At 47.7% G+C, this 12,759-nt stretch overlaps 1 protein-coding gene across 2 annotated transcripts; it reads right to left on the bottom strand.

Moving 5' to 3' along the window:
* Positions 1 to 1,210: 1,210 nt before the first annotated feature.
* Positions 1,211 to 8,180, bottom strand: POMC (proopiomelanocortin). Of its 2 annotated transcripts, none has more exons than XM_077843893.1 (3): positions 8,021 to 8,180; positions 4,093 to 4,244; positions 1,211 to 2,068 (listed from the first exon to the last, which is right to left on the bottom strand). In XM_077843893.1, exons 2-3 carry the CDS (start codon positions 4,222 to 4,224, stop codon positions 1,403 to 1,405), a joined length of 798 nt encoding a protein of 265 aa, XP_077700019.1. In that variant the 5' UTR covers positions 4,225 to 4,244; positions 8,021 to 8,180; the 3' UTR covers positions 1,211 to 1,402. The 2 variants fall into 2 exon arrangements, with proteins under 2 accessions (XP_077700019.1, XP_077700020.1); XM_077843894.1 differs by having other exon boundaries at positions 4,093 to 4,274; positions 8,021 to 8,174.
* Between the last annotated feature and the right edge of the window lie 4,579 nt (positions 8,181 to 12,759).

The following is a 12,759-nucleotide window of genomic DNA, read 5'->3' as shown; positions in this document are numbered from 1 at the left end:
GCTGGGCAACATGGGGAGGGGTTTGGGTGTAGCAAGAGCAAAAAGAAAACCAGAAACATGAAAGCTTGAGCCTGGGGGACTAGAAGCATCTGTAGGTGAGAACAAGTGTTTGCGAATATTTGTGAGTAGCCTGGGAATGCAGTCAAATCTGAACTGTTACCCATCCTCAGCTGTCACACATAACCTCTCAGTGATGAAAAGATCACATCTATTTTCTCATTAATCCTCACAATAGTCCTCAAACTAGGAACGGAGGGGTGGATGGATGAGAGAACCAAATCTTGGACAAGTTTAGAGACTTGCCTAAGGTCACAGAGAGAGCTAGAGCCAGGGAGGTATTGCCACAGCTTCCCACCCCCAAGCCCAGAGGGCCCCCCCAGTAGCAGTAAGCTTCAGCAAATGTCTGGCTGGTTGTTGGACATGTTAAAAAGAAAACCACAGGCCCAAAATGGCATCACTTAGGCCAAGTCACCAAACGGGGGCTTACCTAACTGCAGTTTCAACCTCCCCCAGAAATGTAAATCTAATTCCTCTATCAGGAAGTTTCTGACTAGCACCAATCTGGTAATCTGTCACATGGGCCTTTCCCATTTGCCTCCCACCAGCACCCAACAACCCAACATGCAAACACGCACAATGTGTGCAAAGGCAAACATCACCCACTCCCACCCCAAAGATTAGGCAATCAGGGTAAGACACCCCCCCCCCCCCCGCGCCTGCTTTTCCTTCTAAGGGAGCCACCTTGCCCTGAACAATCCTTTCGTTTGCTAACTTTCTTGCCCAGCCCTCCTTCCTATAAAAATCTTCCATTTTGTCTCACTCCTCTGAGCTTCCTTCTACTTGCTAGATGGGATGCTCCTAGATTCTTGAATCACTTAATAAAGCCAATTACATCTTCAGATTTTACCCAGTTGGGTGTTATGCTATATGTTGGCAAATTGAACTTAAATAAATAAATAATCGATTAACTAATTAATTTACCCAGGTGAATTTTTGTTCTTTAACAGAGGGGAGCTCCTGCAGCCTTCCCTTTCAGACCCACGGGGGACAAGGAAGGGTACGTTTTCTTTCCATTCCCAATGTGTCCTATGAATTATACTGCCACGCGGTCACATGGAAACCAGTCTCTCCAATCAATATATGCTGCTCTTGCTTGGATGGATGCGGATTTTTTATTCACCCAGTGGACATTCAAAGTCAGAGTCGGGTGTGAAACTTTGCAAGGTTTTATTTCCTGACTACAGGCAGCTTTAGGAGGCTGACTACCGGGCTGCCCCCCACTGCCTGGGCGAGGAGCACATCCGGGGCTGGGGGGGGGGGGGGCGGGAGGGCAGGAGGGCAGGCAGGAGGGGGGCCTTCCGTGGACTTCCCGGGAAGAGAAGCCTCCGGCCCCGCTGCGCCCTCACTGGCCCTTCTTGTGGGCGTTCTTGATGATGGCGTTTTTGAACAGCGTCACCAGGGGCGTCTGGCTCCTCTCCGAGCTCATGAAGCCGCCGTAGCGCTTGTCCTTGGGCGGGCTGCCCCAGCGGAAGTGCTCCATCTTGTAGGGCCCGTCGTCCTTCTTCTCGGCCGCCCCGGCCTCCGCCACCAGGCCGTACTCCAGGTCGGCCAGCGCCGCCACGCCCGCGGCCGGGCCCTCGGGGCCGAGCGCCGGCTCCAGCCGCTGCCCGGCCAGCTCCCTCTTGAACTCGACGGGGAAGGCCTCGGCCGACTCGTCCTCAGCGCCGTTGGGGTACACCTTCACCGGGCGCCGCTTCTTGCCCACCGGCTTGCCCCAGCGGAAGTGCTCCATGGAGTAGGAGCGCTTGCCCTCTTGCAGGCCGAGCTCGCCACCGTCGCCGCGGGGCCCCGGGCCGCCCGCGGGCAGCGGGGCGCGGCCTCCGCCCGCCGCCACCTCTTCTTCCTCGCGCTTCTGGCCCGCGCTGCCATTGCGGCGGCCAAACCGGTCCCAGCGGAAGTGGCCCATGACGTACTTCCGGGGGTTCTCAGCCAGCGGCTGCTCGTCGCCGTTGCCGGGGAGCACGGGCGTCTCGGCGGAGAGGTCGGGCTTGCAGGCCCGGACGCACGCCTGCGGGAGGGCCGCGAGCCAGAGGGTTAGGGCCGCCAGGCCCCGCGCCCCGCCCCCCACGCCTGCGCATGCGCCCTGGGCGCCCGCGGCCCTCAGCACGTGCGGGCGGGACCGAGGGCCGCGGAGGACCCGCGGAGGACCCGCTCGAGGACGCCTGCCCTCCCCGCCCAGCTGGCGCCCGCGGACGTCTAAGACTCGGCTTAAGCATCACCTCTTTTGTCCCCTGGACCCCTTGGTTCTCCTTCCTGGCAGCTGCAACAATCCCCCCCCCCCCCCCATGCCATCCAGCGGTTTACTTATCCCAGGGCTTTTGTGAGCAGGGTCAGCAGCTTCCCGGAATACCCAGGATGCATAGGAATTGATCAATAAATGGTAAATGGGTGGTAGCTGTTTGCACTCAGTCAATACTGAATAAATTGAATAAATAAGTATGGTTCAGTTCGAGTCTGGGAGGGGCATTGGGCTGAAATTTGGGGAAGAGGCTATTCAGGTGGAAGAAATAGAAGTCTGGCCTCTAGAGCCTGTGTTTCCAATAATGCCTCAACCTCACCCCAGTGATCTGCACACCTAACTCATGGCACACCCCCCACCATCTCCCTGTACCATGCCTCAAAAATGTTTCCTATGCCATCTGGCACTTTCTTTGTTTCTTTCAAGTCTTTTGAGCTGATCCTGTGCTTTTCCCAGTCAGTGAGCTTTGGGAGGGAGCAGTTCACTTCCCTGTTACCTCATTCTGACTGGAGGGAAGGGTAAACAGCCACGATTATTTCCATTGCTTCAGTCACGGGGCCTATGTCTCTGCTTTCTGTAAGCAGACAACTCCACTATGGTACACATTTGCCTGGGGAAATGACCTATAGGCTGCAACCTTGAGTTTTTAGTTACGTGGGACTGCAAAGGAGGAAACAGAAGGATCCCATCCATTCTGTTGAGTTGGGAATTTCATACTCCAGGGATTTAGAATCATGACACTGCAGAATATTAACAGTGGAAAGTGAAAACTATCTCATACTCCTCTCCCCTGGACACATAACAGGGGGCTCAGAGAGGTGAAAGGACCTTGGCAAAGTTTCACAACTCTTTGGTGGGAGAGAAGGGGCTAGAACCCATGGGCTCTGACCGTGGCCACTGCTCCTTCCCTAGTGGACTCTCAACAGGAGAGGCTATGCAGTGGGTGTCTCTAATCAAAAGTCTCTTGTGTCTCTCTCTGAACTGGAAGAGACATAACTCCCTGGGCTTTTTCTTCTGTTTTATATTGTACATGATCCCTGCTCCATGTTTTTAAATTCTCTCTCTTCACCTTAACTGAAGCAGACAAATGTAATGACGTGCATTCCACCCTCACCAGGCAGATGCTGGCAGCAGGATGGAACTCAGTCACTGATACTGGCAGTGTGTCTTTGAGTCCTTAACGTGGTGTAATTTCTCATTTAGAGCTCCCAATACACACACATACACACACACACACACACAATTCCAGCCTGGCACAAAGGGCCTTTACATGCTTCTGGAAAGGCTTCAGAAGATCAGTCTTCCAGAAGAAGCATGAGACATTTGGGACCAGTTAGAGGAAAATGGCACCTGGGTTTTTCCTTCTCCTTGTACAGAATTCTAGGGAATGAAAATGTCAAGTGATACAAAGTTATTTGAAAGGGAATAAAATGCTAAAGGACTGAAAATGTAGAAACAATAGAGGGAACAATTATTATTACTGTTACTATCATTATTATCTTAATTGCAATATCTCTAAATAGCTTAAACGGAATGGGTCTTCATACAAGAAGACAGGGTAGGAAGATAATCAAGTAGAAATTGTGGACCAGACTCATCTCCCCGAAGCTGCTCCCTCTCTCCTTAGCTCAATTCTGACTTCACCCTAGAGATCTGTTCCTACCCTGCGCTGAGTTACCAGATCTCTGGAAATGAATTTCCCCTTCCCTGCACCCCTTTCTTTTGTGCTGTCCCAGTCCCAGCCCCAGTCCCAGCCCATGCCCAAATCCAGATGGCGGCCAGAGCCCACATACCAGCAGGTTACTTTCCGTGGTGAGGTCCTGACACTGGCTGCTCTCCAGGCACCAGCCACTCACTTCCACAGAGGCCTGAAGCAGCAAGGCCAGCAGCAGGGCCCCTGGGCGGCTGCAGCATGATCTCGGCATCTTCCAGGCGGGCTGAGGCTCTGCAGAGGCAAACAAGATTGGTGGGACCCCTGCGAGGAGCAGAACAATGTTGGCCACTGACCAGGAAGGACTGTGAGCCAATATTAACAACACACTCACTTGTGGAGCTCGAGGCTTTTTGAGGACAGGGGCAGTTCAAGGAGAAGTTTGGTATGAGTTGTGGTGGGGAGCAGGGGAACGGGACCTGGGTAATCTATGCACAATTTCCACTTTGTCTCCTGTTAAAATCAGACCCCAAAGGACATTAGGGTTGGAAGCTATTTTAGGGATCATTTGGTCCAGCCCCTTATTTGAGAAATGGGGAAACTGAGGCCCAGAGACAGAGAATAACTTGGGTGTTCATGACAAGTTCTCCTGTTATCCTAAACTTTCCCATTTCACCACCTTCATGCAGCATAGTTCTAACATTCCAGATCCAAGGAGTAACTTGGGAAAGACAAGGGATTCTGAAATTCCTGCTCAAGATGGTCTATCCTCCTCCTCATCCCCTAGGATCCTATCATTCTTTGGAAACTCTTATTTCCTATGAATAGTAGGTTTACATAAAAGCAAATAAAACCTCTGGCCAATTTGGTCAAAACCTCAGCCAACCTAATTTGATGTCCTGTACAGAAATCACTCAGATGATCACTATCTCTCAGATTCCTGCAGCTTTGAAGAGATTTATTTTTAAAGCAGACCCCCATTCTCTTAAAATTGGCTCATCGTCTAAATACATTCCGTATTGGACCTCCTCTTTTTCTCTGAGTCTCTCATAGTCTGAAATAGCCAGAGTGGAAGATGCTGTAAGTGTAGAAGGGAAGGAGATGGACACACAAAAGAGAATGGAACTACCCGCCCCCCCCATTGTGAACACCCACCAAAGACACTTTTGGAGAAGTCAGAAAGCACCTCCCAGCAGAAGCTGAAGTCAAGAGGTCAGGATGCAGTAAAGAAGGGAGCGGTGATGCTGCCCTTCGCCCCTGCGCCCCACACTTTCCCCAGCCTTCCACCTCTCCCATGGTCATTTCCCCCCTCACCCAGGTCAGCTTCTTTTGTGATTAGCTCACAACCAACCCACAATCATTTTACATTTCAGAAGAACTTCTCAACCAACTGCAGAAAGAAATCTAATTAGATGAGAAGAGTAATTCACATTAAGGTGTGGATGACTGGGATCCCTGGGTGGTGCAGCGGTTTGGCGCCTGCCTTTGGCCCAGGGCGTGATCCTGGAGATCCGGGATCGAATCCCACATCGGGCATCCCGGTGCATGGAGCCTGCTTATCCCTCTGCCTATGTCTCTGCCTCTCTCTCTCTCTCTCTATCATAAATAAGTGAAAATTGAAAAAAAAAAAAAACTAAGGTGTGGATGACTAATTTTCTTATCTGTCCTAATGGACATTTGCATTTTTAAATGTTTGCCTAAAAGAAATCTCCTATTCGTGGACGGGAGGGGGGCAAATCTTTTTTATAGAGAAGGCTTTGGAAATGAAAGTTCTCCCTGGCTCTCATTGTCTAGTTCAGAAAGCCATTTCCTTTTCTTTGTCCCACCCCCACTCCTTCCCCCCAAAGCTGAGCCAGCTCTGGGCTCCCTTCTTGAATGATTGCCAGGCACAACCTGAGTGTCTTCAGAGCAGCCATTAGGTGGCGCTGGCAGCCAGTCAGCTGACTGAAGGGGCAACCAGGAGAGCATTTGATCAACCTTGATGTCCAGTCTTTTTTTTTTTTTTAAGATTTTATTTATTTATTCATGAGAGACACAGAGAGAAAGGCAGAGACATAAGCAGAGGGAGAAGCAGACTCCCCGCAGGGAGCCCGATGTGGGACTCGATCCTTGGACCCAGGATCACACCCTGAGCCGAAGGCAGATGCTCCACCACTGAGCCACCCAGGTGCCCCTTGATGTCTAAGTCTTGACCAGGGGTAGGCTGCCCCCACTGTAGCATTTTGATGCTCCAGTTCAAAATTGGAGCCCAAACTTGGTGGGCAAAGCAATTTAAATTAAAGCTCTGATGGGGTGCCTGGGTGGTTCAGTCTGTTAAGCATCTGGCTCAGGTCATAATCTCAAGGTTCTGAGCAGGGATCCTGTTTCTCCCTCTGCCTCTCTCTGCCACTCCCCCGGCTTGTGCTCTGTGTGTGTGTCAAATAAATAAAATCTTAATAATAAAAAAAAGCTCTGAGATTATACAAACATCTGGGTCAGAAAAATGTGACATTTACAAGAGAGGCAGAAAAATGGTCATTACATATCACCGTGGGCAAGTGTAAAATAACATTAGTAGAGAAAAAGTAAAATCATACAGATCTGCCAGTCACTTCAATTATACTTCAATTCTCCTCAAGGCTGGCCATTCTGGGATGATTTCCATTTTCTTAAAACCTACCTCATGATTTCAGGCCTTCCTGAGAAGCCCCAGAGAGCATTTCTCCTCTCTCTACTGCACTGGCTGTGTCGTACAACATAATAACATTCACACTGCCCTCCCTCTCAGAGTTCCATTCTACTGCTAAAAAGTCAGTTTCCTGAAAGCAACTTGATTTCTTTTTGCTTATGTGTATTTTCTATTTTTCTATAATGAACAAATATTATCTTGTGTCATTTTTTACAAGCAATAAAGTAACGAAGAAATGTCAGATATTGTGCTTTTGTAGGTAGGGATAGTGTTATATATAATTTAATAATTGAAAGCCTTGGGAAAATAAATAGAAATTTATGATTTACTAATCTTGACATTAACTTTAAACAGAACTACTTTTATGAGAACTTCATATGTGTAGGCAAATTCTCTTTGAGCTAAACAAAATATTGTTTGTCAGTCTAAAACTGCACACTGGTCATGCCCTTCTGTAAAGATTAGAGGAACAGAGGTGCAGAGTTTTCTCCTCACCATGATACACGTGCATCAAGTCCTAAAACAAAAGTGCCAAAGGAATATTAAGTCATTAAATAAGGTTTAATCTGTGCAAATGTTCACAAGTGACAAAATAAATGCACTTGTACTTTCCTTGGCTTCTTCCAGCCGTCTGTGAGAATCACCACCTTTCCATTTATACACGAAAAATTGGGGGGATCCAAATGCCCTGCAGACTCTTCCTCCTTCATTGGAAATCTCCATCAACTAAGCCTCCAACAGCTCAAAGGGTTGTTTCCACCCTGCAATCTAGGGTCTTCAGGATAGAGGTCCACTCTGCGGTCCTATTGAGGGCACCCACAGGGTGTTCAGAACCTTGGACAGTTCCCACACGGGGACACCTCTTTTTAACCCCAGCTGGGTCTTAGAGACCCGCATCTGCATCCAGACACCTCAGGTGCCCTAAAGTGGGCAGAGAAAGGAGGATTCAGGGGTCTGAATCCAAAGAAGTCTGGAATGCAGGGATTTTATTGTAACTTCTAGCCTTTGTTCTCTTGCTCTCATTTCCAACGTTAATTTGCTCTACAGCATATGGTATCTTTTAAGAAAAGAAAATCGAGAGGAAGAGGAACCAAAAGACAGGGCTTTACCGAGATCTCCCCCCAGAAGGCGGTAGGAGTCTCAGGGGTCCTAGCAGCCCGACTCCCCGGGAAAGACACGGCCGCCGGCTCCTGGAAGGGACCGCTTTCAGCGTCGCAGCCGTTCGCCCACCATCCCGAGGCTTCCCGCGCCGCATTCAGGACAGAAAGTTTTCAAGGAACTCAGGACCGCAGCGAGCCAAAGGCGCCTCAAGTCAGCGATCGGAGCCGGGCGAGATCATCCCGAGGCCCAGGGGCAGGGGGTTTCGGGGTAAGAGCGAGGTTCGGCGCCGCTGCGCCCTTACCTGTTGCAGAGGCTGCGCTCTGGGCGACTCCGCTGCGCTGGGCGAGGATGCTCGGCGGCCTCCTCAGGTCACTTTTCTTCTTTCTCCTCCGCCGCCGCCTGGTCCGAGTCGCTCTCCTCGGTCCTTATATACCTGCGGGGCTCGCCCGGGTGGGCAACGGACGTGAACTTCCTGGCAGCGTAACAAGCAACTCCCCCGACCGTGAGAAGGGGGGCCATAGGGCTCAGGAGGGAGGTTTCCAGGTAGGGGCTAGAGAAAGGGCAGAAGTGCCCGGAAAGGGGGCCGGGTCTCTACCCCGCAGGCTGGAATTAACACTGTCCTGCTGAAGGGTGCACCTGGCAGCTATCAGGAGAGAACTTAATTAAGGATGGTGTTGGGTCTCCAGTTAGGACGAGCAGGCGGCTTAGCACCCCGGTGTGGGGTAGGCCTGGAGCGCTGGCTGAGGTCTTTGAGGAGAGGGTGAAGTTACTTGTGTGCGTGCTTGGTCTGGCATCTGCCTCGTTCACACTTGGAGGTAAATATTCCACAAAGGGGAGTGTGTCTGTAATGCCTCAGATTTCCCCATCCTTTGGAAACTGTGGTGAAGATGTCATGGGGAATCACAATCCCTCTGCCTCAGGTTAGCAGAGTAGGTTGGTGGGAACCAGGGAGGTAGGGAGGGGAGCAGAAAAGGTCAGGGGTCACTCACCTGAGGCCCAGGGAAGGTTGCCTTCTTGGAGGTGTGAAGGCAAGTTGCACTGCCGCTCCTGGGGCCTAGGCCAGAGCAGGCTCCTTCCTGTGCTCCAGACCCCAAGGAAAAGGTGCTGTTAACCTTCTACTACTAATGGGGAGGGGAATGGGGTGCTCTATGGAGAACAGCTGAAGTACTTTCCCTGTGGTCTACCTTAACCTGGAGTAAAGAAGAAACAAATTGTGAGGGGCGGGGGTGGGAGGGAGTGTTAGAACAAAACTGAACTTCAGATCAAGGTGCTTGTTTTATTTATTTATTTGTTTGTTTGTTTGTTTATTTATTTATGTGCTCATTTTAGTCTGCCAATTGCAGCTTTCTTTATTCCCAGTCAGATGTTCTTTCGGACTCCAACACTCCTGTGAGAATTCTTGGTTGGTGACATTGGCTTTATAGTCCACAATCCTTTCCTTTTGGGATACAGGAGAAATCTAAACTCCTAAACAGTAAACAAGATTGTTTATCACTTGACCTTGCCCTGAGTCTCAAGGGTCACTTCCCACCTGTCCATCTTACATCCTGGCACTTCAACCATCCACAACATTCCTTTTTCCTTTTTTTTTTTTAAGTTCTATTTATTTTATTTATTCATGAGAGACACAGAGAGAGCGGCAGAGACACAGGCAGAGGGAGAAGCAAGCTCCCTGCAGGGAGCCCGATGCAGGACTCCATCCCAGGACCCCAGGATTATGACCTGAGCCAAAGGCAGACGCTCAACCACTGAGCCACCCAGGTCCCCCTCCAATATTATTTCCTTAAGAGACTTTTTCCTTAGTCAGATACTTTATTGCTTTTTCCCCAGTCTGATGTTTTACATCTTCTTGAGAGATTTCTTATAATGACATTTTCTTAATGGAATATAGAATGAATAGTGTCAGGTGATAATATGATTTTTCCCCTTTACTGGGATAATGTGGTGAATAGCATTGTTGATTTTTAGTGTTACACCTACCATGTATTACTGGATTGAGCCTAATTTATTATGATATGTTATCATTATGTAACACTGAGTTCAATTTTCTAATCTTTTATTTAAGATGTTGTATCTGTGTTTATGACATTAGCCTGTAATTTTCCTTTCTTATAGAATTCTTCTTAGATTTTGGTGTCAAAATTAGGCTGTCCTCAGAAAACAAGCTGGAAATCTCTATCCCCCAACTCCTCTAGTTTAATAATTTGGTACAATTCATATACAATGATATTTATCTCTTCCCTAAATGTTTGAGATAATTCGTCAGTGATACCACATTTGTTTATTTGTTGAGTGGCTTTTAATCAGTTTCAATCACTTGATTAGCACTATTCTAATAATCTATTCTTCTTGTGTCAATTTGAGTAAGGTGCATATTTTTTTAAAAAGATTTATTTATTTATTCAGAGAGACACACACACGGAGGGGGAGAAAGAGAGAGAGAGAGGCAGAGGGAGAAGCCCACTCCATGCAGGGAGCCTGACGTGGGACTCAATCCCGGGTCTCCAGGATCACACCCTGGACTGAAGGTGGCGCTAAACCGCTGAGCGCCCCGGGCTGCCCCAAGGTGCATATTTCTAACAATGTATCCATTTCATCTAAAATCTTTAATTAATTATTTTTTAAAAATATTTCATTTATTTATTCATGAGAAACACAGAGACAGAGAGAGAGGCAGAGACACAGGCAGAGGGAGAAGCAGGCTCCATGCAGGGAGCCCGATGCCGGACTTGATCCTGGGTCTCCAGGATCAGGCCCTGGGCCAAAGGCAGCGCTAAACCGCTGAGCCATCGGGCTGCCCAATTTTTTTATTTATTTAATTAATTAAATTAAGTTAATTGGCTTAAAATTGTTTATTATATCTTCTTATTATCCTCTTAGCATCTATGGAATCTATAATTATGGTCCCTTTTCATCTCTGATGTTGGTAATTTATGTCATCTCTCCTTTCCTCTTGATTAGTTTCTTAGGAGTTATTCAATTTTATTAGTGTTTTTAAAGAATCAATTTTAGTTTCATTGATTTTCTCTATTGCATGTACACTTTTATCTACTTCTGAAATTTCCAGTTATTATTTTTTGCTTCCTAATTCCTAATTATCTATTCTTCTTTTATCTTTTTTTTTTTTTTTTAAGTAGGCTCAACACACATTATGGAGCCCAACATGGGGCTTGAACTCACAACACTGAGATCAAGACCTGAGCTGAGGGGATCCCTGGGTGGCTCAGCGGTTTAGCGCCTGCCTTTGGCCCAGGGCGCGATCCTGGAGTCCCGGGATCGAGTCCCACGTCAGGCTCCCGGTATGGAGCCTGCTTCTCCCTCCTGTCTCTGCCCCTCTCTCTATGTCTATCATAAATAAATAAATCTTTAAAAAAAAAAGAGAGAGACCTGAGCTGAGCTGAGATCAAGAGTTGAAGGCTTAGGGTGCTGGGTGGCTCAGTTAGTTAGGCATCTGACTGTTGATTTCAGTTCAGGTCTTGGTCTCAGGGTCATGAGATTGAGCCCCACATTGGGTCCTCGCTGAGCATGGAGCCTGCTAAGATTCTCTCTGTATCTCCCTCTGCCCCTCCCCACCCCACGTGCTCTCTCTCTCTCTCTCTCTCCCTGAAAAAAAAAAAAAAAAAAAAGGTTTTAGAAAGAGTAACATTCAACCAACTGAGCCACCTAGGTGCCCCTCCTTTTTATCCTCTTGAGTTAGACACTAAATGAATGCTTTTACTTCGATAATTGATATTCAACCTTTATTCTTCTTGATATATGTATTTGCAGCTATAAATTTCTTCTCTTATTTTTTATAAGATTGTACTTATTTATTTGAGAGAGAGAGAATGTGTAAGTGGGGGGGGGATGGGGAGGGACAAGCAGACTCTGCACTGAGCACAGAAGCCCTATATGGGGCCCGATCTCACCAACTTGAGATCACAACCTGATCGAGAGTTGGTCACCTAACTGACTGAGCCACCCAGGGGCTCCTGTGAATTTATTTTAAAGTATGGCTTTAGGGCAGCCCTGGTGGCTTAGTGGTTTAGTGCCGCCTTCAGCCCAGGGTGTGATCCTGGAGACCCAGGATCGAGTCCCACGTCGGGCTCCCTGCATGGAGCCTGCTTCTCCCTCTGCCTGTGTCTGTGCCTCTCTCTCTCTCTCTCTCTCTCTCTCATGAATAAATAAATAAAATCTTTAAAAAAATAAGTAAAGTATGGCTTTGGTTTCATCCTGCAAGTTTTGCTATGTTGTATTTCTACTTCCATTTAGTTTTAAATATCTTCGTATTTTCCTTAAGATATCTGGATTGACCTATGCATTATTAAAAAGTGTTTTGCTTAACTTCCAAACATTGGGGATTTTCTAGTTATGTTTTGAAACTAATGTTTAGACTGATTCCCCTGTGGTCAAAGACCATGCTCTATTTTATTTCAGTCCTTTGAAGTTAGTGTACATGTGTGGAGCTGCTCAATAGATGACCATATGGCCCATGTTTTTTTTTTTTTAAAGATTTTATTTATTTATTCATGAAAGACACACAGAGAGAGAGAGGCAGAGACACAGGCAGAGGGAGAAGCAGGCTCCATGCAGGAAGCCAGTTGTGGGATTCGATCCTGGAACTCCAGGATCACGCCCTGGGCTGAAGGCAGGCGCTAAACCACTGAGCCACCCAGGAATCCCCTGGCCCGTTTTGATTAATGTTTCATACGCAGTTCAAAACATTGTATTTTATGGTTTCTTAAATATTCTATATCCTTTCTGATTATTTATTATCTTATTTTATGTTGCTAATAGATGTATGTTTTAAAATCTCTTCATGGGCAGCCCTGGTGGCTCAGCGGTTTAGCGCCACCTTCAGCCCAGGGCCTGATCCTGGAGACCCAGGATCAAGTCCCATGTCGGGCTCACTGCATGGAGCCTGCTTCTCCCTCTACCTGGGTCTCTGCCTCTCTCTCTCTCAGGAATAAATAAAATACTTTAAAAAAAATAAAATCTCCTCATTATTTTTGTAGATTCATCTACTTCTTTCTTTAGTCCTGGCATAAAAACAACTCTTTC

The sequence above is a fragment of the Canis aureus genome, chromosome 12, assembly GCF_053574225.1.
Source record: "Canis aureus isolate CA01 chromosome 12, VMU_Caureus_v.1.0, whole genome shotgun sequence".
Taxonomy (NCBI): domain Eukaryota; kingdom Metazoa; phylum Chordata; class Mammalia; order Carnivora; family Canidae; genus Canis; species Canis aureus.
Note: the sequence above shows the minus strand (reverse complement) of the source record. Positions and strands in the feature narration are given on the sequence as shown.

Excerpts from the sequence above, each read along its gene's own strand:
- POMC (XM_077843893.1), bottom strand. The coding sequence starts at position 4,224 with ATGCCGAGATCATGCTGCAGCCGCCCAGGGGCCCTGCTGCTGGCCTTG. Across the intron at positions 2,069-4,092 it reads CCACGGAAAGTAACCTGCTG|GCGTGCGTCCGGGCCTGCAA; the intron begins GTATGTGGGCTC and ends GCCCTCCCGCAG.